Here is a 25,331-nt window from a genome sequence, read left to right on the forward strand (position 1 = left end):
ATATATATATATATATATATATATATATATAAAAGGAAACATCTGAAATGTCTAAACATATGTCTTTTAGATATATATTGGAAAAACACAAGCACAAATCATCATTACAAAAAGTTTTATTAATGGTTGACTGGAAGAACAGTGTCCAATTAGCATATTTACAGACAATTATCTATACATTAGAATGAGCAGTTGGACAAAAACCTGAAATGGATTCAAGAGGGACAAAGATTGAGAAAATGAGACTGAACCAAAGGTGAGTCTGTACATGCTGCCATAAGCACTCTAGATTCAGCCCCCAGTGCCTGGTAAAGCTAAGAACCAAACTACCATCATTTAAGTGCACCCATATATCTGCCAGTCCTATGAAATGGCTTAGGTCACAGAATTGTGAATCCATTGAACTGGAAACCACATCAGACACTGAATAGCAAAATGCATTTTCCCAAAACATCTATCCAAACAATTTCTGATATGCAGAATGAAATCTCACAGATGACAGACTTCTACTTGGATTTAAGAGGATTCTTCATCGATCTTGGGTGCCAGGTAATATTTGACATGCCCCATGTCTGCAATCTTGTACTCAACCACTGCAATGGGAAAAGGACAATCATTTTAATTGCTTCAACTCAAAATGCAATATAATGAGCATGTGAGCATTTTTCATACCTAGTGGAATGTCTGCAGACATGCTGAGCGTGACCGTCTTGGACAGAGGAGTGGCCTTGGTGAAGAAGTTCAGGTAGTTCAATGCAAAAATAAGCTGCACTGGCTCATTCATCTCAATTGTCACCTGCGAGGAACAAAGAGTTGTCAATTACCCTCATAAAAATACAAACACTTGCTTTTAGTTATGCGGCCAATGTTAAAAGAATGTTACCGCTTCATCCTCCTTGTCGACGTTGCTGGTCTGTGAAAGCTTAATGTTTCCTGTACCCAGCTCTCCACTGGCAGAGAACTTCACGCCATCCTTGGCACACGAGATCATGACCGCATCACCGATCTGTGACAGATCCCTGCAGATTCTGGCGAATTCACCAGAGGGCATCTTCACCACACAGCTGTATTCCTGCTCCTGAGGTGAAGAGGAGAATGAAACATGACCATTAGAATAAAAAAACATGCACAATTATATCAGAATTTCAAGCATCTAAAATAAAGTCTTACTGGAATGCCAAGCTGCTCCACATCCAGATCCATCAGTTTCATCTCATAGTCGGACACTTTCTCTTGATCTAAAAACACATTTAAAAGATCAGAAATGGCTCTTTCAAGAATTTACAGCACACCATCAATAAAAACAAGCCATATTCAATTTAATCTGGCTATATGTACATTTAAATATATAACTAAAGTTGAATGAAGTCTTATGAACTCACTGAGTGTTTCAAAGACAAGAGCCAAAGAGTCTGCATTGTCTTCTGCCCGGAGTGTGATGATATCTTCATTTCCAGCACACTTCAGAATCTTTGACATGCTAGAAAACAAGAACAATTCCTTTATAATTAATGAAACGGCTTTTTTTTTTTTTTTTTTTAAACCTGCAGAATGACATGCTAAATAAAACATTTTTACTATTTGTATTTCAAAGCAAATTACACCCATGTTAAACTACCAATACACCGTTTTATTAAATAACAGTGTGGGTTTCTTTTTAAACAAGTTCTCTTTGTCTAACTGCAAAGCCATATTGTTATTCAGCAACCCGGCTTTTTTTCCCGCCAACATGCTTGAGCGCGCGTAAGTGACGTCACGACCAGCAGTGAGGGAAGAATACAGGAAACACTCTGCGCGCCAAATAATACTAAACTTATTTCTGACAAATTAAAGACATATTAAAACACATACAACTATGTATTTCAATACTAACAACTGTGAAGGGGCAAATATTCTTGCTTTACGTTTTTAAAATGGCGGGCTGCTGTTTGCTTCTGCAGTCGGGCATGCACAGACATGTTCAACTTTCACTCTCTTCTTCTAAATGAAGAAAAAAAACTACAATAATTTCCATCATTACCTGCTCAAATTGACACCCATGGCTAGGTTTCTGTCGCAGCGGTAGGAGTCGAACCCATCACTCCGGAGCGTGAGCTGCACCAGAGACACATGAGACGAGTCCATGCTCTGCAGAGAGATGCCCGAGGAGCTGACATCCCAACAGGCTTCGGTGATGAGGTCTTTCAGAGCCTCCAGAACCTTCTTAAGGATTGATCCTTGAACGAGACGTGCCTCAAACATTCTGCTTCTTTCTTATGGGAGGATGGGAAAAAAAGTTATCTAATTCCTGTTATGACACAAGCGCGGCCTGGTTTTCTGCTTGTCTTCAAGTGCAGGAACGCAGTACTCGTAGTCTATCGAAGTGTTTTAACGGTAACTAGTACAAGTTCAAAGACTCTAAAAGAAACGCAGGTGTATCTGTCCCGTCTTCTCTTCTCTGGAGGCTCTGAATGTAACTGCGCGCGCTTTTGCTGGGACTTTGATAAACTTACCCTCTCTTGCCTTCGTCATTTCCTCTGACGCTTGACTCCTCCTGAAACACGGAGCCTCCTGGAACTGCAGCCATTGGCCACAAGAGGGCGCCATTCATACGCATTTGATGTGTTGCGTGAGCTCGTCCTTTGTCAAACCAGTAAGTCTTTTGGAACTGATAACGGATTACTTTTAGTTTGTCAGCTATTTAGCAACAAAGGTTTACTAATGACTTACGCTGAATTTCTTTCAGAATACAATGTACCAGTTACTCCCAAAGAATTTGCCATAGATATGGTAGTGATACCAACAGGAATCTGTATCTTTTTAGGAATTCATAGATGCAAACATTCATAGATGAGGGGGCCGGGGGGGGCATAATATCTATAATTGGTAATATTTTATGTATTTGAGGTCTGAGATGTGGCAAATTCTATCTAAATGTAAATTCACTAACTTCTTTTTTTTTTTTTTTTTTTTTTGAAAGAATTTATAATGTACTAACACTATTTCATCCTCTGTAAATAAGAAAGCAAGAAGAACAACCTCAATTTGTAATGACTTTAATTTGTATACTCTACTTGAAATGTAAATTAATATCTTACCCTCTTTTTTCTTTTCTTTTTTTCTGCTAATTTTACTTCTTTATCTTTTTCTGTTTGCAATTATTGTTATATTTTTTATTTGTTTTGTATGTTTAGATGACATTGTACATAATGTTGGTACATGTTGTATACTACAAAATGAAAATTCTGTCATTATTTTTACTCACTCTCATATTGTTCCAAACCTGTATGAGTTTCTTTCTTCTGCTGAACAAAATAAAATAAGATATTTTGAAGAATGTGGGTATAACCAAACAGTTGGTGGCTTTTTCAAAATATCTTATATTATTTTGTGAGAAAGAAATTCATACCAGTTTGGAACAATATGAGAGTGAGTAAATGATGACAGAATTTTCATTTTTGGGTGAACTATCCCTTTAATGTTAATAATATATTTATTATTGTTATCTTCAGTTCTTACAGGTCCATCTAAACTGTTCATTTTATGTAATTATTTAAGTATTTATATTAACATTGTCCATTCTATACATTTACATTTATTTTTTATATTAAATGATACTGTTTATCATAAGTTAATGTAACCGAGGGGCCCCCAAATGAAATTCTGCTTAGAGCCCCATCAAAGATAGGGCCAGCCCTGATTATATGTAAATATACACGCATATATAATAAATGATTGAATCTTGAAAACTCTTAATTGTAAATTGCAGCCATTGGCCACAAGAGGGCGCCAATTCTAATGCCAATTATTAATTTGAGCCACAATGTTTGGTTCCAAGAAAAGAAAAAAAAAAGTATGTTGAATTTTTTTTTAATCAAGTACATTTCTTTATTAATATGAAGTAATAAAAGTGCATGTAATTATTATCCAAAAATAGATTTAGATGAACTATATTATGTCTCTGCTGCCACTGTGGGACAGTTTCCTGCTGGAATCAATCTTATAGCATGACCTCAACGTGTTTATAAGCATTCCTCCATAGCATGTTCTAACATATACAGAGTAGGGGATTTTAGAACTGTGTGCATGATTACGTTCATGGAATGGGATCAAATGGTGACTCATGCAAAGGCCGTAACTACGTCTTAAACATTGGGGGTGGGAGGCTTTTTTATATAAAGTTTAAAGAAACAGAACAGTGAAGGAAATTCTAGTTATTGTTTCTAACAATTGTAGAAAAAAAAAATAAATGTGAAAAATCAGTTTAAATAGTACATTGAGAACTTTATTGTTTATTGTGATAGTTTCATTCTAACATCTACTATATCTACAATACAAGACATTGTTAGTCATGAGGTTCATCACGTTAGTAAATAAATACATAGATCTGTAATTAGAATTTGTTTTTCCCTAATGGCCTGGTGGTAGAACTTTTGTTAACTGTGTCAGAGGTTCCAGGTTCTAATCTGTCCTTGTATAGTTCCCCCCCCATTAAAATCAAAGATGTTCATCAATGATTGTATATCAAGAGCTGGGACACATTTGTGTGCATTTTGTTTTGTGATTTCACTGGAAAGAACAGAGTCTATACAGCGGCATTAAGTGATAGACTGACGTGCTCGTCTGTGTGAAGACTACGCACAAGCCAAAAGAGAACATTCCGCCACTGATAACATTGCCCCTTAACACTTAGCGTTGTTTTGAACACTCAGCGTTATTTCTTGTCTCATCACACTCAGTTAGGAATTACATGTATCACGTAGCCTAAATGCATATTTTCAATTCAAAACGGCCATTTTTGAGAAAAAAAATAGAGTAGTTTGCGTTGCTGGATGTTACTATTGATTTTTTTTTACATTTATCGCAAAACAGCTGACGTATTAAAACAAGCTCTGCTTCTGTGAACAGTAAAGTAAACCCGCCTATTTAGTTTTATTGGCATTTTGACTATGGCTGCCTTCGGAGGACACATTCCAAGGTAGGAAGGCATCAGTTTCAATCCAAAGTTAGCATGTAAATGTACGTTTTGACCATCTTTTTCCACTTTTGATGTAATTTCTAGTGAGAAATTACTATTGTAGTAAATATTCGCTTAGTTATCACCAAAGCTCGCGCAATGCCTGCAAAGTCATTGACTGATAGGACAGCGAGCAATAAGTCAGCTGCCTACCAGAATAAAAATGTAACTTTTAAACCTTTTTGTCATCCTAACAACATACAGATAGATGCTATATAAAGTGCAGCAGAGCAGGGCAAGAGGGGGGCGATTTTGCCATTTCTAATTTGTCCCCCTCAATGCCTATGGTGGTTACGGCCCTCACTCATGCACTGAAACTCACATGAGGCTGTATGCAGTGAATCGCAGCAGAGAGCAGTTCGCTCAGAATCCTCAACCGCAGGGCTTACCAGCTGGTTCCTAGTGTGGGTTTCTCATCTTCCCACTTTAGCCCCAAAACTCTTAAACCCACCCAGCTGAAGTGGGGTGGAATTTCCCAATGCAAGTAAACAACTGTAAAAGAGTTTCCGATTTTAAAAGCCCCTATCGTGACTGCCAAGTTTCCTGTGAAGATCGAGATACCACCACTGCAGTTGACCTAAAACCAATTTCTGAGTCACTCTGAGCCCTCAAGGCTTTGACTTTGTGTTTCCCAAGAGACACTCCACAACTATCTATGTTTATTCTATGTTTATTCAAACATCCGTTTGGTTATTCTTCTCTGCATTAAATTATAGCTTTAGCTCCATCTTTTTTTTTTCTTCTGAGAACTTGGAAGAGGGGAAGGATATATGGAATTAAACTTCAACAATACTGAACGAACAGGAAGGAAGCGGAGACCGAGCAGTCCTGGGGAACATGGGGAGAGAGTTCAAATCCAGCTCTTTCTTTTCGGCTTGCAGTCCCTTGAGATTCACTAACACAAGCCACTGCTGCAGGCATGTGCAGACCACAATGACGCTTACAACATGATACGACGGTCTTCCTCAAATGCTAACTTGGAAAAATGTGATATTTTAGACTGAAATAATATTGAATGACAATTTTGTTATTGTTTCTCTTACCATAGTGCATTGAGATATTTATTATTAATCAGGGGAGAAAAATAAATATTGTTTTATGGACGACAGAAGCGTGTGACGCAAGAAAAACACAACAGCATTTACAAAGCACAGAGAATGTAGTTATTCAGGTTGAAATAAAATAAAATAATATTTTAAAACGTAATTGGCTGGAAGTTGTGAGACCAAACTTTGAGAAATATAATGATGCATCAGAAAATTAGCTGTACTGTTTTGAATACGCTTATACCCTTTATGGACGTTTTGAAAAGAAAGAGTGGGAAAAAAGTAGGGCACATCTGGTTTTACTCACAAATTGTTTTGTGCTGACATATGCACAGTCACATGGAGGGGATTAAAAGGGTTTGGATAAATACCAGGTTACTGCATGTGTGCAATAAAGTTTCTTATACTAGATTTCAGGACCAATCTAGAAGAGGCTTTCTCTTAAAATAAACAGTCCATGGGCTCTAGACTCTTGGTTTCCTGGCTGTAGGTCTGACGTCATGTTGAAGGAAAGCAGAGGGGACGTGCGACTCCAGCCAACTTTCGGCAGGATCAAGCCTGAGACGAGAGCCGCCCCCTCAGCTCCCCCTATCCTTTCTCACAGTCGACAGGAAAGACAGGGCCAGAACTCTGAGAGAGCAGGCAGGGAAGAGACAAAGAGAAGAACAGCACTGAAGATCACAGAGAACAGACTAGATGTCCAACAAACTTCCCACACAGGACAAAATGGACAAGCAAAAGCTGAGGGCTGAAATCAGTCCTCGAGTGTCCAAGAGCTCTGCGCAGCGCCTTAGCAGGGACCTCACCTGCTCCATCTGCCTGGACTTGTTCAAGCACCCGGTTTCCTTGCCCTGCGACCACACTTTCTGCGAGGCCTGTATTACGAGTTACTGGAGCGGCCCTCGCGGCAAAGGCCAAGGTGGATCTGGTTCCTGTCCTCAATGCCGGACAGTCTTCCCTGGCCAGAGCTACCGACCCAACCGCATTGTGGCCAACATCGTGGAGAGCTACTGCCAGGGGATCGAGGAAAGTGGGGATCGGCTGTCCGGGTTGTCAGCAGACACGATTCCTCCGACCCCAGTTTGCAGCCGACACAGAGAAGAGTTGAAACTGTATTGTGAGGAAGACCAGGAGCTGGTGTGTCTGGTGTGCGGGATCTCTCAGGAACACCGGGCTCATACGCTGGTGTGCGTGCAAGATGCACAGCAGAGATATCGGGTAGGAGTCAAAGACTGTTTTTCTCTTATTTTAGAACTTATTCAGCTCAGCAGAAGGCTCATTGTTTTTGTGTTGAATAGGCTTCTCTAACCACTTCTGCAAGTGCCCTTCAAAAAGAGCTCAACACTGCTCTAGAGTGTGAGAGAGAGACTGAAGAGGAGGTGAAGAAACTGAAAGTAAGAAGAAACTCCTGCCACACAATCTCATGCGCAATCACCTTGGAAAGCATTGGAAATGATCCCTGATCCTTATCTGATACAGTGTTAGTTTAGTGTCATTGAGATACTTGTGTAGTTTTTTTATTAACTTGTTTAGTTTTTTTTTCTTTCTTTCTTTTTTTGTTTGTTTTGTTTTTCTTAGTACATCAAGTTTAATGAAAATAAGAATGTTTTTTTTTTCATTCAGTTAACACATATAATTTCAAGTAATGAAAATGTTTTTGTTATTTTGTGCACAGAAAAACCCCCCAGTGTTAACTTAGCACTGCCACTGCCAGTGTTTATATAATCCACATGATCTAAATTCTTGACCATTTCCAGCAAGTATTAAACATGAATAACTTTCTTAAAACGATAGTTCATGCAAAAATGAAAAGTCTGCCATCATTTACTCACCTTTGTCATTCCAAACTAAAAAAAGAAGATATTTTGAAGATATTTTAACTGTTTTTGTCCATGCAGTGACATAAAAACAACATTGTTCCCCATTGACTTTCATTCTATGGACCAAAAAAAATTATATATATATATATTTTTTTTTACAGAATATCTCCTTAATGTTCTGCATAAAAAAGAAATATATGCACGTTCTTGAAAATAAGGGCTCTTTATTAGCATGATGGTTCCATAAAGAACCTTTAATATCCATTGCACAAAATGTTATTTAAGGCGTTGAAAATTACCCCATGATTTACTCACCCTCAAGCCATCCTAGGTATATATGATTTTCTTCTTTCAGACGAACACAATCGGAGATATCCTGGCTCTTCCGAGCTTTATAATGGTAGTGAATGGGGGGCTCGATTTTGAAGTGAAAAAAAGTGCTTCCATCCATCGTAAAAGTACTCCACACGGCTCCGGGGGCTTAATAAATGCCTTCTGAAGCGAAGCGATGGATTTTTCTGAGAAAAATATCCATATTTAAAACTTTATAATCGAACATAACTAGCTTTCGGCAGACGACCGTCAAGTCGACTTGCACAACATAAGAAACCCGTGACGCGATGTATGACGTAGGATGTAGGCGTATCGTAAGCTTAGACGCTTCTCGCGCTGTAAACAAATCGGGCTGTGCAACAAATTCAAGCTCCTTTTCTCTTATATTGAAATCCTCTGACATTTATCTTTAAAATTGATTGTTTTAGACTTGTGACCGGTGTTTTGTTTTGCTCTATCCTCTGCATCATGCATCGTGTCAGGGGTTACTGTTCCAACGCAAATAAATGCGTACGGCTGTCTGCCTGAAGTTAGTTATTATAGTTAATGAAGTTTTAAATATGGATATTTCTTACAAAAATGCATCACTTCACTTCAGAAGGCCTTTATGGATCTGTGTGGAGTACTTTTATGATGGATGGATGGATGCACTTTTTTGGTTCAAAATCGAGCCCCCCATTCACTACCATTATAAAGCTTTGAGGAGCCAGGATATTTTTAAATATATATCTCTGATTGTGATTGTCTGAAAGAAGATAGTCTAGGATGGCTTGAGGGTGAGTAAATCATGAAAGGTTTTTTGAGGAACCAAATCTGGTTCTTCTATGGCATCACTCTGAAAACCCCTTTTTGGAACCTTTATTTTTAAGAGTACAGTTTTGGAACGTAGTGAGGGTGAACCAAATAGTTGACAGTAGCCATTGACTTCCATAGTATGTCAACTGTTTGGTTACCCACATTCTTCAAAATATCTTCTTCTGTGTTCCGTAATTTATACAGGTTTGGAACAAATTGATGGTGAGTACATTTTTGGGTGAACTATCCCTTTAAGATCTACCAAAAACTTTGGAAGAAAACAATTATGTTTCCATTGTACTATAAAAATGCTCGATCCAGTCATTTTCAATACATTCAATACAATTTTCAATACATTTTCTTAAATATTCTGTTTCACACAAGCTAAATGGGTTGCAAATACACTGTAAAAAATGACCGTGATTTTAACAGTAAAAGACTGTAAAAATGCTGCGGTGAAAAACTGTTAATTGGTTTACAGAAAGTTTCCGTACTATATACGGTGAATAACTGTAATAGATCTAATGGTACGTTTAATGTAATTTTACGGTAAAATACCGTTAAATTCACAGTTTTTGGAAGTGAAAAATAACAATTCATTGTAAAATTTAAAAAAATTTGAAAAACCGTATATTGACATTCCCACAATTCCCTGCGTGACACTTCACATTTGATATATTTTCGTTGAAATAACTCTGTTTCTTCTTAGTTTTTCTCATTTTTTTCTAATCAGTTATGTACATTAGGGTTTTATGTTACATCTAATGTTGTTAAATTAATGTTTATTGCATTTTTTAAATTTCATGCATGTTACCATGATGGTGTTTAGTGTGTGTGTGAATGACACTGTGTGCTCCTTCTATATATTAGTATTGTGCTTCTCAGCTTGTGGAAAAGCTGCTTGTGATGAACTTTGATTCATCATGTGACTCTCATCACCACTGTGTTTGGTGACTGTCAGTGTATTATAAAGGTACAAAACAGATATTAGTACTTCATTAGGTTAGTAAATTAACATTATATCAGTTAATGAAATACGTTATTTTACCGTAAATTTAACAGATTTAAAATGTAAAATTCACATGTAACTCCGTAAGTATGTTTACGGTTTGATGTCATTTTTACAGTATTGTTCTGGTAACCACAGCTGCCGGTATTTTTCCGTAGAAACAACGGGATTTTTTTTTACAGTGTACCAAATACATGTGTTGACTCCCACCTCTGAGGGAAAACATTACCTCAAATTGTACTGCTTCTGTACCCAGGACCACACTGCAGATCTGAAGCAGAGAATCGAGGCACAGTTCAGTGAGCTCCATCAGTTCCTGTACCAGGAAGAGAAACTCCTGCAGGTCAAGCTGAAGACGGAGGAACGGCGGGAGCTGATAAGGCTGGACGAGCACAAGGCCCTGCTCAGTGTGGAGATATCACGTCTGCGCAGAGCTATGAATGATATCGAGGAAAAACTCAGTGAACAGGATCCTTACAAGCTACTCAGGGTGAGTACATAGCCACAAGCTCACAACCACACAGATATCTGCAGCACAAAGGTCATTTTCAATGCAGGTGGTGATAGGAAAATAACTGAAGCATCAGGTTATTGCTAATGGACGTGCAGACAGGGAAGCTGCCTCCGCCTCCAGATACAGTTAAATACTGCAGTGGAGTAGGAACACAGACTTGCAATCAACAACACAGAGTCTTGCTGTCAGTGATTCACAGCAGTGACCCTCTAAAGACAAGACAGATTGTTATTTACATTATTAAAATAAATAGATTGTTGCAATGCAATGAAGTGTTGCATATAATAAAATACAATATACATAAAAATATGATAAACAATAAAAATAATGACAATGATATTTGTAATTAATGGTATTTGTAATTGATATTTGATATTAAAAACTATACATTTAAAAGTATAACTTAAAATGTATATAACTTTACATTTTCAATGATATATATATAATTTTCAAATTTTAAATGTATAGTTTTTATATAAAAAGTTTTTATATTTTTATATTTGTATTTTACATAAACATAAATATGATACTTTTTTGTGGGTTTTTTTTTGTTTTGTTTAAACAAATATTATATTATATTACTAGATTATTAATGTAATATTATTGCTTATAATATATGTTGCAATATTAGGCATAATCAAAGAAAATTTCTCAACCAGGGGCGCATCTGGAACTCACAAACAAAATTATGGGTGCTCCAGAAGGGGAACAAAATATCCTGTTGTAAAGCAAGAAAATCCACATCCAATGCGAGTGCCTGGATGTGAACAGGATTCATCTACCATTTTTATAATATTAGGAGTTTTATTTTTTCTCTGTATAAATATGTATAATACTAAATATTAGTAAATTATCTGAAATATATTATTGAATAATAAACGTAAAAGCTATACATTTAAAATGTAAAAAATAAATATAAAATATTATTTATAATATATCTTATTATATATTTATATGTAATAATTTCAATAGTTAACTGTTAACAAAAATTCTGTGGGATGACATTTGGGTCGTGTCAACACAGGATGCAATATAATGATCTCACCCTTGCAATAGGAAGATAATGCCATTAGTGCAGCATAAGGGGATTTTCCAGAGTCGCGGATAAAGAAATGAGGTGTAGCTTAGTTTCAAACACTGATCTCATGTGGAAAACTTCTGCCCCTGCCTCTCGAACTGAGCCAATTTCATCAATCTCCTTTTTCCTGTCTTTTTTGCAGAGTATAAAGGGCCTGCTTCAAAAGTGAGTGGCCTCTATGGATCTGTTACATTTAATGTGTTCACTAATGTTTTCATGAGGAAGTGCTTGAATTGTTTTTGTGTCTGGGCTTTTGTTGTTTCAAGCAGGCAGCCACCGAAGTTCGAGAGGCAGGCACTGACCCCGCCCAGCCTGTGTGAAGGCCGCTTCGCTGGGCCCCTGCAGTACAGAGTGTGGAAGTCACTGAAGGGAAGCATCTATCCAGGTTTGAGAATGATCCTGAATTAAAGATGAAATATGCATTGTCACATAGTTACGTGTAGAGTCAGTAAATTCAGTTAAAGGATTAGTTCACTTTCAAATTAAAATGTCCTGATAATTTACTCACTTCATCCAAGATGTTCATGTCTTTCTTTCTTCATTCGAAAAGAAATGAAGGTTTTTGATGAAAACATTCCAGGATTTTTCTCCATATAGTGGACTTCAATGGAGCCCAAACGGTTGAAGGTCAAAATAAGGGTCTTATCTAGAGAAACCATCGCTCATATTCTTAAAAAAAAAAAAAAAAATTATGTAAGTTTTTCAAAATAAATGCTCATCTTGAACTAGCTCTCTTCTTCTTTATTAGAATTCCGGCAGTGTAGACACTGCTAAGTGTATTACTGCCCTCCTCAGGTCAAAATTTGAACTAAATTGTCATATACAATATGCTAGTGCAAGTATATAACAATTAGTTCAAACTTTAACCTTTGGAGGGCAGTAATACACTTAGCAGTGTCTACACTGCCGGAATTCTAATAAAGAAGAAGAGAGCTAGTTCAAGATGAGCATTTATTTTGAAAAACTTACATAATTTTTTTTTTTTTTTTTCTTTTTTTTTTAAGGAAATGAGCGATGGTTTCTCTAGATAAGACCCTTATTCCTTGTCTTGGATCGTGTAGAATGTTTTGAAGCTGCAATTAAACTGTAATTTTGACCTTCAACCGTTTGGGCTCCATTGAAGTCCACTATATGGAGAAAAATCCTGGAATGTTTTCATCAAAAACCTTCATTTCTTTTCGACTGAAGAAAGAAATACATGAACATTTTGGATGACATGGGGGTGAGTAAATTATCAGGAAATTTTAATTTGAAAGTGAACTTATACTTTAAGTCTTATCTGATTTCTGTATCATGAACTAACACTTCTCTACTACATTGTTCCCTTTCTAGTTCCCTCAGCCATCACATTTAACTCCAAAACGGCCAACCCCTGGCTCAGTCTTACATCTTCGCTGACCTGTGTGCGCTACCAGACCTTCAATATCACGGTGCAGGACAACCCACAGCGCTTCAACGCCGCCCTGTCTCTCATGGGCAGTCAAGGGTTCACTAAAGGCCGCCACTACTGGGAGGTGGAGGTGTACAGCAGCACTGTGTGGACTGTAGGAGTTGCTCGTGAATCCGTCACCAGAAAAGGAGTCATCAATACCATGCCTGCCAACGGCTTCTGGACGCTCTCACTGTCGTATGGAGTTCAGTACATGGCCGGGACCTCTCCACCAACATTACTGTCTTTGGAAGAGCAATTGGCGAGGATCGGCGTGTATCTGGACTACAAAAGAGGCCTGGTGTCCTTCTACAATGCTGAGAGCATGACGCACCTCTACACTTTCAAGGACACCTTCACTGAGACCCTCTACCCTTATTTTAACCTGGGCTTCTTGGATAAAGTGCATGAAAATGAACCTCTTAAGGTGTTCCTGCCCAAAATCTGAATTTGAGCTTTTAATTTTTATATTTTTTCATATTTCATAATATTAAAGGGAACCTATTATGCCCCTTTTTACAAGATGTAAAATAAGTCTTCGATGTCCCCAGAGTGTGTATGTGAAGTCTTAGCTCAAAATACCCCACAGATCATTATTTTTATAGTTTATATGTTAAAATTGCCACTTCTTGGGGGAGAGCAAAAACGCGCCGTTTTTGTATGTGTCCCTTTAAATGCAAATGAGCTGGTGCTGCGGCCCACTTCCAAGAAGAGGGTGGTGCTTCAAGAGCTCATGCTCCGGGCTACTGGCAACAACAAAACAGGACAATCTCACGCTCTGAAAATGTTAGTAGCGGTGTTCAGCCTTATATGTTTCAGAATCAACCTTTGTGAAAATCCAGCGTTGAAAAAATTATTGGCGCAAACGTACAAGACTTAGCGATTTTCTTCAGGACATTTCCTTTGAAAATGAAATTTAACCACAATGTCCTTAGTGACTCACGGGAGTCTATGGAGACTCTTATGTGCATTGGTATATCCCAAAATGCAACACTTGTAATGCCTCTTTGGCGCAGACATTGTACATCTCCAGCTGCTACAGCGAGGATACAGAAATGCCGGACTCTGTGCTTCTCACTCAGGCTGTGTCTATGCTAATAGGGCAGATCATCACCGGCTGTGGGCGGAGTTTCTCCCTCTGCTGATGTCATTGTATGGCAGAATCTGAATCAGCTCGTTGAAGAGACTGCTTTTGATTTATGGGAATTATAAAAAAAAAAAAAAGTGAGTGGATTTTTACCATTATAGGCTGGTTGTTCTCACACACCGCTGACACACATCAATGTTACACCTTATAAAAGTGATTTTATTTTATATTATTTTATATTTATATTTTTTTATACATAACACTAGGCTGGACCTAGATATTTTAAGTTTTATAAAGTAAGAGAATATGGTTTAAATGTAAGAGAATGGCCATTTCCAAAAAAAAAAAAAAAATTGCAAAAGCATTTATGATTAGAACATCTTAACATTGCAGTGGGTTAGTGGAGGCAAATGGAAATGAAACCAAATATAAAAAAAAAAAAAAAATGGTTGGACCATGGCTTATGACCCTTTCTCACTTTAATGCTGCTGTAAGTGATTTTATTTTGGACTATAAGAATAAGATACCCTGACATATATCACTGCCTTTGCATATACACGTTTTTGTGATATTCCTAGGTTTTGTAAAGAAAGGGGCGAGTGAATATTTGACTGGTCAGGGTCTAGTCCAGTCAGCCCCTGCTGGTAGATGCAGTAACTACATCGTTCTGGGAACAATAAGCATTTATTTATTACAAGAAGCAACATCAACAAAATGATTACAGTATATATGTAACCAGTGACTGATTCTTTTCTGAAGGATCTTAAAAGCATAAAAATGGATTTAAAAGCATGAAAATTGCTATGCCCTTATCTGCCGCCTTTGATGTCACAGCTCATTGCTGTAAATAGCAAAACAGAGTCAGTTCAGGACAGGTTAGTCACCAGTGAAAATGCCACTGGGCATAAAGAAGCATGGTCATTATACAAATCCTGCTTTTAAAAAAGAAAAAAAAAAAGAAGAAAATATACAGATATAAACAAAATAAGAAATCACATTTGGCTATACAGTATTAGGATAATGTGCACTCTTGTTATAGTTATCATTTTTATACAAACATGTACAATTTCTGGAAGAAATTCATTAAAAACTAACAACGAAATGTTTTGCTTCATTTTTACTGTCTGGTAAACATGTAACAAATTCTTTAATGACTTCATACGATCAAGTTACCATCACTAACCGCAAGGAGGTGTAATTGTACTCTTGTTCCGTTAAGGAAACACACAGTGACAGAACGCTGACTCTCCGTCTAGTTTTCTGGGAACTACAGCATAATTAAAAATAATTAGGCCTCCGCCAAATCTCGTTTTCCACCTTCATAATTATTAGACACAATGACTTAACCAACAAGTGGCATGAGTCATGATGTAATTTAAACTTACACACAATGAAAAACCGATCTGATTTTATTTTGCCCTGTGGGGTAGGCCTGCCACTTAGCTACATGGTTATATGTGGTAATAAAAGACCCTATAATTACTGGGTGAAAAACACAAAGTGTGTCATACGGCTTTAAATAAATCCAAAAAAGAATACTTACGGTGTTCTGGATAATTGATACAATAATACAGTATTCCAGATGTACTAAAATGTACGACATGAAGTCAGTCTAGTTTTGCAAGCATTACTACTCAGTGCACATAGAAAAACATAAATTGTTTACGTGGGCTACAACTGTGAGGGACTATCTTCCAGCGGACGGATATCATTTAAGGATGTCTGCTGAATAAAATGTATTAAATGTACCATATAACAACAAATGCACTTGAGGCCGTGCTATATTGAATATGAAATGGCCTGATTTTTTTTTTAATGTCTATGGGCCTGACCAACTGAAAAGTGTCCAAAATATCTATAAAATAAGCCAAAAGACAAGCCTGACCAGGCTAGAGAGACCAGAAAAGGTTTTTAGCCAGGTTGGCTCTCTGCAGATTACACAAAGGCTGTAATAGTTAAAAACCTTGGGATTACCATAATAAACAAAAACATTTAAAAACTAGTAGCCTATAGTTTTAAAAGATCATGATTTCTGTTAAAGGTTGTTCTCTAAATCAGACACTACTCATTGATGATCCTAGCTCGTTTTATACAAACAAATTTTATACACAAAGGCAAAAGAGTAATAAAAAACTTCAAATAATGTCCTCTCAAATAATGTTTATTAGTCACATTAACATTTCTTCAGATGGACAATTTCATGTCAAATAATTTAAGTCTAAGGGAAGGCTCTCAATGTGTCGGTATTCATTGACACACAATGTTCCTCTCATCACAAGTGTTGCTGAATCCCTCTTTGTTGCTTTGATGATTTATTCCATGCACCTTGTGAGTGGGTAAAGTTGCACCAGATCTATTTCTACTAATATAATTCTAAGTCTAGCAGTCTGAATTATCATGTACAACTCTCATGTAAGGAACAGTGCTAGAACTGCTCTTTACAAAAAAAATATAATCCTCGTAATTATCATTGAATGATATTTTATACATTTCCAAACTCAATTATCACCAACCTAGATGTGTGGCAATAAAGAATTATGATTTTTTTAATAATAAAACAATCATCTAAATGTATTTTAGATGCTAGCCTTAGAACAAAGTGCATCTGGGAAATTCTGAATCCAATTAATTCTTCCTCCTTGACTTGCAAACAACAAAGCTCTTCATACTGATTATATCTACCAATCTGATGTTCCATTTCCTGTGGAGTTTTCAATTGATCCTTTGAAGTACGACAGGGCAAAAATTGTTGCCATATCCCTACATCAAGCTTTTCCTCTCTGCTTCTTATAGCTGAAAGGCTACATATGTGTTTGGCACCATGAAGACTTCCTCTTTGCAGTTGGAGTGGAGGGAACAAGGGCCCCGAGTGGCATCACTAATACTGGTGCACGGGAGGCATCTGAGGCCCCTGGCTGCAATGTTCTCTGGAGCTCTTCTCTCATGAGGAACTCACTTACTAGTGTGCAGGGTGTCCTGGAACTTGGTGCTTGTGTACCGAACATGGAAACCTTTCTTGTTGATGGTGTCGTCTGAATGAAACTTGATGACAATGGCATCACCAGCTGAGTAGATCTCCTCTGGTGGCTATAAATGATAAAATTGAGGCATACAAATTATTGCCCTGTAAAATATATAGACATTATGAAGCATGATGTTTACATGTGCTTATGTTGGTTTAACAAAAATCTTGTTTACCCCAGACCCACAGTAGCGTCCCAGCCTGGGTGCTTTGACATCAGCACCATCAAACAGCTCCACGTAATCATAGCCGCAATCAGCTTCCTCTTCAATCTCAAATGTGTGGAAGATGAGCTCCACCCCATAGCCCTTTTCCGCTGAGATCACCCATTGGCAGTCTGAAGCTCCGGGATAGTTGTTATCACCAAACTGAGCGTGGGAATACAGATCCTTGGTCTTAATCTCTGCCTTCAGACTACCGCCACACTCTGAGAACAAGGACGATTATCGGTAACCAAAATTAAACATTCATGGAGAACCTCAGCACCACTCAGAGAAAGAAATACCTGCTGAATGAGAGGCCTTAAAACCCCTTTTCTGTACCGAGTTATCCGAGAAGAACCGCAGGAACATAGCGTTACCACTGGAAATGACCGGCAATGGCTTTTTGCTCCCACAAAAGCGTCCGAAACTGGTCGCTTTGCCATTTTGGCCGTCGTATATCTCCAAGTGGTCGTATGTGCACTCCTGATGAGCCTCCATGTCAATCTCTTCAAAAGCCTATGGAAGAGAATACAATTTGGATTAATCACCACACAAACAGAGCTGGTGGAATGGTTTACTAGTGTATTATGTATCTTTAACCAATCATTTTGTTAGGCCGAATGATGCAAGTACAAGTTTAATGCGATGGCCTGGGGTCGTGGATAGGGTCCATGTGCAGGCCTTCTTGCTGGGGTATTTATCCGGCCAGTTTGGACTTGTGATGATACCGGACACACTGGTAATGGCTTGATCACAGCCCACTGAAAGCACAAAACCAGGACATAGGTGCTTGTTGTGAATCCTCAATTAAAGAATGGTTAGAAAGCTTAATGAAATTACTGTATATCTTATTTTCATAGTTTTAAGTACTGAAAACGGTGGTTAGTAATGTAATATATTACATTACATTACATTACACATTTTGGGTAATATAATCAAACTAAATTTTGTTTACTTTTAGATTACTTTTGACCTTACTTTTAGCCTTAAGTTGTTTATTAGATAGATTTGAAATGGATACTCTTGTACTATAATGATAAAAAAAAGTTTAAAAAAATTAACAAAATTAAGTGAAGGGATAGTTCACCCAAAAATGAAAATTCTGTCATTAATTACTCACCCTCATTTCGTTCCTAACCCATAAGACCTTCATTCATCTTTGGAACACAAATTAAGATATTTTTGATAAAATCTGTGAGCTTTATGGGCTCCGATAGACTGCAAAGTTATCTCTACTTTCAAGGCCCAGAAAGGTAGTAAAGACATTGTTAAAACAGTCCACTTCACTACAGTGGTTTAACTGTACTTTATGTGCGCAAAAAAATATGCACAAAAATAATGCTTTATTCAACAATTTCTTCTCTTCCATGTCAGTCTCTTACGCAGTTGACGTAGTAAACACAGTGCAGCACTTCCGTGTTCAACGTCAGAACGCTAACTCATTATTGGCCGGCTCCTGCGTCAGCATCACACGCATGCGTCGGCATTCTGACGTAGAACCCAGAAGTGCTGCACTGTGTTTACGGGTTTGGAACATCATGAGGGTGAGTAATTAAGGACAGTTTTCAAATCTGGGTGAACTAACCCTTTAAATGTCAGGATTTGACAAACTGGAGTTTCTGAACATATATAAGCAATAGGCTTATAGACAGAAGACAGAAAAGAAGAATAAATTATTAATTATTTTGTGAATAATAAATAATCATGCAACAAAGATTATTGATATAGAAAGATGGTTCAATCCCATCACTCATGAATGGGAGAAATTGCAACAAGCAATATGACGTCCCGCCTTCTAAATAAAATAGCCAATTGCTCGTAAAAGTCATTGAGTCACTGCAGCTGCTGTTAGAAGCTCCGGTTCCAACAGAAACCGGAGACTCGCACTTAAGATTGCACAAGTGCATTAGCTGGTCTAGCCTGAAAAAATAAGCTTTTTTAATGATATTTGAGCATAAGAAACATTTATGGGACAGATTCCCCCGTTCAAAATTTGACATATTTGTCAAATTAATGCTTTTACAACCTACTATATTTTAGATTTGCCAAATTATTGTTCCCTTTCAGTCGGTCACGTTCGACGTACGTCAGTAGTGACCGACGAATTGGGATATCGCTTAGAGAGCCCTATCAGCTTCGTGTGAACTAAAACAAGCCAATGGAATTGGCGTGCGATATTTGCATAATGCGCACCGCCCCCGACAGGTGTATATAAATAGGAAGCGGATGCAATCGCACTCTGTCTTTCGCTTCGGAGCCATACACTGGTGTCCTGCTTCAGACTTCAGTAAAACTGAAACTAAAAACTGCCTCAGAAGAGGATTAAACAGCGAGCTGTTCGTGTTGGTAGTGAAGGCACTCCAGCGAGGTCGCGAGCTTCCGAGGAGCCGAGCTATAAGCTCTCAACTGCTGTTGTAACAGCAACACTCTAAAAGTGTGTGTGCGTGTTGCGATTTGGGCCGGTTCCTCGGTGTGTTCAGGGAGTGGTGTACCTGAGCACATCGCGTCACTCCCTGTGTGCTTCAGCACAAGTGAGCTGATCTTTCCCCTTCTAAAAGAGCTTTACAGACGAACCCTGACAGTATGTCATTTCGTCTGTGCGTTACTGGGTGCGGTCGTTCCCTGGTCCCTGCTGATGGGCACAATCGCTGCATCTCGTGTTTGGGCGTTCAGCACGCTGAAGCAGCTTTTGTGGATGGTTCATGTTCCCATTGCGGGAATATGACTATCGCGGTGCTGAGGTCTAGACTCTCCTTCCTGAGGTCTCAGGAAGCGGGGGTCCCCTCTCCTATGCCCCGCTCGACCGTTTTTTCCGGCCCGGGCCGGAATGACGGTTCGGCGGTGTATGGGAAGGGTGACCTGAGGATTACGGTCAGGGCTTCCCCGCCGAGCGGAAACGCTCCGCGGGCCCCTGCCGCCTCATCAGCACCGCAACCCGTCGTGCCGCCGTTGGTTTCCGCTGGGCCCTCTACGGACTGTCCAGCCGTTACCTTTGGTGCGCCTGCGGCGGACCGGATGTCGATCTCTGCATCGGAAGGTGAGCCAGGGTCCTCGGGGGAGGAAGATCCGGACGCGCTGCCGCCCTCCGGGACGGTAGCGGTGGCCGAGTCGGATCCCGAGTTGACGGCTGTGCTTTCCCGGGCCGCCTTGTGTGTCGGGCTCGAGTGGAACCCTCCACCCTGTCCCGGCCCATCTCGGCTGGATGATTGGTACTTGGGGGGGGGGGCGCGCTGGTCATGTTCAGCGTCCCGCCCCAATGCCATTCTTCCCGGAAGTGCACGATGAGGTGACCAGGTCTTGGCAAACACCGTATAGTGCTCGTGCAAGGCCCGGTCCCTCGTCCGCCTTCACCTCCCTGGACGGCGGGGAAGCCAGGGGGTATGCGAGGATCCCGCCAGTCGAGCGGTCCGTTGCGATGCAGCTGTGTCCAACGGCCACTGGCTGGCGTGGTGAGCCGCGTCTCCCGTCCCGGGCCTGTAAGTTCTCAGCCGGTCTGACTGAGAAGGCTTACAGCGCCTGTGGGCAGGCTGCCTCAGCCCTGCACGCGATGGCCCTTTTGCAGGTTTACCAGGCAAAAGCGCTGTCGGAGATGCCCCAGGAAGGGCCTGACCAACAACTGCTTGGGGAGCTGCGCGCTGCCACCGACCTTGCCCTCTGGGCGACGAAGGTGACAGCACGCGCTGTTGGTCATGCGATGTCTACCCTGGTAGTCCAGCAACGCCATCTCTGGCTGACCTTGGCGGACATGCGGGAAACCGACAAGCAGCGGTTCCTGAATTCCCCCGTGTCCCCGGTCGGCCTCTTCGGCGACGCGGTGGAGAGCTTCGCCCAACAGTTCTCCGCCGCACAGAAGCAGGCTGAGGCTATCAAACACGTCATGCCACGGCGGTCCGCTGCTGCCTCCACCCACCCTCCCGTGGCTCAGCCTCAGCCCGCCCGTCGCCGAGGGCGCCCGCCTGCGTCGTCCTCCGCCCCTGCTGGTTCGGCAAAGCAGCAGCCTACACCAGCCAAGCAGCAGGGTGCCGGTCGCGGACGTGGTGCCCAGCCCTGGAGGGGAAGGATCTTGCTCTTCGGGAGAGTTTTCCACCTTCTCTCCCACCCCCGGAGGAGGGCCGGGGGGAATTTGTGATGTCTGTCCATCTACCGCCGCTGGCTCCCCGGAGTCCAGCGGTACCCACTTTATCACAAAAAGAGCAGTTTCCTCAAACTCCAGGTCACAACAGGGTGCACCTGCCAGTGTGCCAGGCCCCGCCTCGCCACTCGCAGCCCCCTCCCATTTCGCCAGCAGGTGGCAGTGTGATGGTGCAGCCCGCGCCCCGTGCGCCGTCTCCCATACGCACTGCTGCCTCCCAGAGTTCGACCACACTCCGGGCCGCTCCCATGCCGTCCGAGTTGGGTCCCACTCTACCTTGCTGCCCCACCCCCGGTGCGTCTGTGGTGCCTTTGGTCCCGCTGGCTCGGAGTCTGGAGGCGTGGATCACGCTTCCCAGCCCGTCCCGCTGGCTCATTCGCACTATCAGACTCGGCTATGCGATTCAGTTCGCCCGGCGTCCCCCGGTCTTCAGGGGTGTCCACTTCACTCAGGTGTCGTTGGACAGTGCACCTGTTCTCCGGGCGGAGATTGCTGTCCTCCTGGCGAAGGATGCAATCGAGCCGGTCCCTCCAGCCGATATGAAGTCGGGGTTTTACAGCCCCTACTTCATTGTACCGAAAAAGGGCGGTGGGCTACGGCCAATCCTGGATCTGCGCGTCCTGAACCGGTATCTCCACAAGATGCCGTTCAAGATGCTCACGCAGAAGCGCATTTTCGAATGCGTCCGTCCCCGGGATTGGTTTGCAGCAATCGACCTGAAAGATGCGTACTTTCATGTCTCGATTCTGCCTCGACACAGACCCTTCCTGCGGTTTGCGTTCGAGGGTCGGGCATATCAGTACAAAGTCCTACCCTTCGGGCTGGCCCTGTCCCCCCGCGTCTTTACGAAGGTTGCAGAGGCGGCCATTGTTCCCCTCAAGGAACAGGGCGTTCGCATCCTCAACTATCTCGACGACTGGCTGATCCTGGCCAGCTCGCAAGAGCAGTTGTGCGAACACAGGGACATGGTTTTAGCTCACCTCAGCCGGTTGGGTCTTCGGGTCAACTGGGACAAGAGCAAACTCGCCCCCGGGCAGAGGATCTCTTATCTCGGTCTCGAGCTAGACTCGGTCGCACGGACTGCGCGTCTCACCGAGGCGCGCGTCCAGTCGGTGTTGAACTGCCTGAGCTCGCTCAAGCGCAGGACAGCGGCTCCACTGAAAGATTTTCAGAGGCTCCTGGGGCATATGGCATCTGTAGCCACGGTCACGCCGCTCGGATTGCTCCATATGAGACCGCTTCAACACTGGCTCCGCGGCCGGGTCCCGAGATGGGCGTGGCAGCGCGGCACGCTCCGTGTCCCCGTGACACCGAGCTGCCGCCGCACCCTTGTCCGGTGGTCGGACCCTTCGTTCCTGCGGGCCGGAGTACCCCTGGAACAAGTGTCCAGGCATGCTGTGGTCTCCACAGATGCCTCTGCCACGGGATGGGGGGCCACGTACAACGGGCATGCAGTGTCGGGTCTTTGGACGGGGCCTCAGCTGCATTGGCATATCAATTGCCTGGAGTTGCTAGCAGTACGTCTTGCACTGGGCCGCTTCAAGGAGCTGCTGTCAGACAAGCACGTACTGGTCCGCTCGGACAGCACTGCGGCCGTTGCGTACATCAACCATCAAGGTGGTTTACGCTCCCGTCGCATGTCGCAACTCGCCCGCCATCTCTTGTTGTGGAGTCAGAAGCATCTGAGGTCCCTTCGGGCCACTCATGTCCCAGGTGTGCTCAACCGTGCAGCCGACGAGCTGTCACGGCAGCCTCCACTTGCGGGCGAGTGGCGGCTCCACCCCCAGGCGGTTCAGCTGATTTGGCAGCGTTTCGGCGAGGCCCAGGTAGACCTGTTTGCCTCCCCGGAAACTGCCCACTGCCAGTGGTTCTATTCCCTGACCGGCGGCACGCTCGGCACGGATGCCCTGGCACACAGCTGGCCCCCGGGTCTACGCAAATATGCGTTTCCCCCAGTGAGCCTTCTCGCACAACTCCTGTGCAAGGTCAGGGAGGACGGGGAGCAGGTTCTGTTAGTGGCTCCGTACTGGCCCACTCGGACCTGGTTCTCAGACCTCATTCTCCTCGCGACAGCCCCTCCCTGGCCGATTCCTCTGAGGAAGGACCTCCTGACTCAGAGACGGGGCACCCTGTGGCACCCGCGTCCCGATCTGTGGAACCTCCACGTGTGGTCCCTGGACGGGATGCGGAGGTTCTGAGTGATCTCCCGCAAGCGGTCGTAGACACCATCACTTCCGCTAGAGCTCCTTCCACTAGGAGTCTCTACGCGCTGAAGTGGAACCTGTTCGTCGAATGGTGCGCCTCTCGCCGAGAGGACCCCCGATCATGCTCGGTCAGATCTGTGCTTTCCTTCCTGCAAGAAGGGTTGGAGCGAAGGCTGTCTCCCTCCACCCTGAAGGTGTATGTTGCCGCTATCGCTGCACATCACCACGCAGTTGAGGGTAAGTCCCTGGGGAAACACGATCTGATCGTCAGGTTCCTGAGGGGGGCAAGGAGACTGAATCCTCCTCGCCCTTCCTCCGTACCCTCTTGGGATCTGACCCTGGTTCTCACAGCTCTCCGGGGTCATCCCTTTGAGCCTTTGCGATCAGTCGACCTGAAGGTTATGTCCCTAAAAACTGTCCTTCTGGTTGCATTGGCTTCCCTGAAGAGGGTAGGGGACCTGCATGCGTTTTCGGTCGACGAAGCGTGCCTAGAATTCGGGCCCGGTGATTCTCACGTCATCCTGAGACCCCGGCCTGGATACGTGCCCAAGGTTCCTACCACTCCCTTCAGAGATCAGGTAGTGAACCTGCAAGCGCTGCCCTCGGAGGAGGCAGACCCAGCCCTAGCTTTGCTCTGTCCCGTCCGCGCTCTGCGTGTGTACGTGGACAGAACGCGAAGCTTCAGGACCTCAGATCAGCTCTTTGTCTGTTACGGAGGCCAGCAGAAGGGAAAGGCTGTCTCCAAGCAGAGGATGGCCCACTGGATAGTGGATGCCATCGCCTTGGCGTATGAATCCCAGGGCGTGCCTTGCCCGCTCGGGTTGAGAGCCCACTCCACCAGAGGGGTGGCCTCTTCCTGGGCGCTGGCTCATGGCGCCTCGCTGACAGATATCTGTAGAGCTGCGGGCTGGGCGACACCTAACACGTTCGCTAGGTTTTATAGCCTACGTGTAGAGCCGGTATCTTCACGTGTACTCGCATCTACTAGTCGGTAGACGTGTTGTACCCGCTCTAAGTGTCGGCTTGCAATGCCATTCCCGCCCCCTGGCCGGATACGTGCATACTTTTACTCCAGTCGTGTTCCCCGCTTGGCGAACCCTGTCGAGTTCCTCCGCCTCCCCCTTTGGCTCGGACATTGCGGAGTGTCTGATGCCAGGCCTACATCCGTCGCTGACGCTGTCTGTTGGCTGGGGCCCATATGTCGTGACCCCTCTACGTGAGCGGTCCCATATGTGTAATTGTCCACGGGTCTAAACTCCCTACGGCGAGCCCGTGTCTTTCCCTTAGCAGAGCCAGCTCTGCTGTCACCTGTCAGATGAGTCTCCCCCTACCCAGGTGGAGCCATCCCAGGGACCCCATATGCGTACTGCCCCCCGGGCCAGTCCATATGTGTGTTCTCCACGTAAACTCCTCCCCCATTGGGTAGGTAGTGGCCTCCGCAGCGTCCCTTACGGGTTCGCTTCCCCAGTGTAGTCTAGTTTACTTAGTGGGTATTCGGTAAGACAGCAGTAAACTCTCTCGGCGTAAGCTCGCCCCTTCACCGTTCCAGCTGGTGCTATGGGTAGCCGAGCTTGCGCTGGGCACTGGAAGGGGTTTCGTAACTGTGGCGCTTTAGTTGGGATCCCAATTCGTCGGTCACTACTGACGTACGTCGAACGTGACC

The 25,331-nt window shown here is 42.9% G+C and overlaps 3 protein-coding genes across 7 annotated transcripts in view; 1 reads left to right on the forward strand and 2 right to left on the reverse strand.

Annotated features, from left to right (window-relative positions):
- Nucleotides 1-98: 98 nt before the first annotated feature.
- Nucleotides 99-2,466, reverse strand: pcna (proliferating cell nuclear antigen). The gene is made up of 6 exons (XM_048181000.1): nucleotides 2,021-2,466; nucleotides 1,383-1,480; nucleotides 1,171-1,238; nucleotides 884-1,078; nucleotides 673-796; nucleotides 99-593 (listed from the first exon to the last, which is right to left on the reverse strand). Exons 1-6 carry the CDS (start codon nucleotides 2,239-2,241, stop codon nucleotides 517-519), a joined length of 783 nt encoding a protein of 260 aa, XP_048036957.1. The 5' UTR covers nucleotides 2,242-2,466; the 3' UTR covers nucleotides 99-516.
- Nucleotides 2,467-2,486: 20 nt separating this feature from the next.
- trim69 (tripartite motif containing 69) lies at nucleotides 2,487-15,209 on the forward strand. 3 transcript variants are annotated; one of them, XM_048180997.1, is made up of 7 exons: nucleotides 2,487-2,632; nucleotides 6,533-7,260; nucleotides 7,341-7,436; nucleotides 10,256-10,489; nucleotides 11,734-11,756; nucleotides 11,858-11,976; nucleotides 12,924-15,209. In XM_048180997.1, the coding sequence occupies exons 2-7, from the start codon at nucleotides 6,739-6,741 to the stop codon at nucleotides 13,466-13,468; spliced, it is 1,539 nt and encodes a 512-aa protein (XP_048036954.1). In that variant the 5' UTR covers nucleotides 2,487-2,632; nucleotides 6,533-6,738; the 3' UTR covers nucleotides 13,469-15,209. The 3 variants fall into 3 exon arrangements, with proteins under 3 accessions (XP_048036954.1, XP_048036953.1, XP_048036955.1); XM_048180996.1 differs by lacking the exon at nucleotides 2,487-2,632 and having other exon boundaries at nucleotides 5,271-7,260; XM_048180998.1 differs by lacking the exon at nucleotides 2,487-2,632 and having other exon boundaries at nucleotides 5,273-7,260; nucleotides 11,861-11,976.
- Nucleotides 15,210-15,285: 76 nt separating this feature from the next.
- Nucleotides 15,286-25,331, reverse strand: part of bmp1b (bone morphogenetic protein 1b) — a 40,229-nt gene continuing 30,183 nt past the window's right edge. For all 3 annotated transcript variants that reach the window (XM_048180993.1, XM_048180995.1, XM_048180994.1), the window contains 4 exons: nucleotides 17,966-18,093; nucleotides 17,635-17,848; nucleotides 17,306-17,556; nucleotides 15,286-17,194 (listed from right to left, as the gene is read on the reverse strand). In XM_048180993.1, the coding sequence (XP_048036950.1) occupies nucleotides 17,060-17,194; nucleotides 17,306-17,556; nucleotides 17,635-17,848; nucleotides 17,966-18,093 (728 nt within the window). In that variant the 3' untranslated portion in view covers nucleotides 15,286-17,059. The remainder of the gene's footprint in view (nucleotides 17,195-17,305; nucleotides 17,557-17,634; nucleotides 17,849-17,965; nucleotides 18,094-25,331) is intronic.

This window comes from Megalobrama amblycephala, linkage group LG2, assembly GCF_018812025.1.
Source record: "Megalobrama amblycephala isolate DHTTF-2021 linkage group LG2, ASM1881202v1, whole genome shotgun sequence".
Classification (NCBI taxonomy): Eukaryota; Metazoa; Chordata; class Actinopteri; order Cypriniformes; family Xenocyprididae; genus Megalobrama; species Megalobrama amblycephala.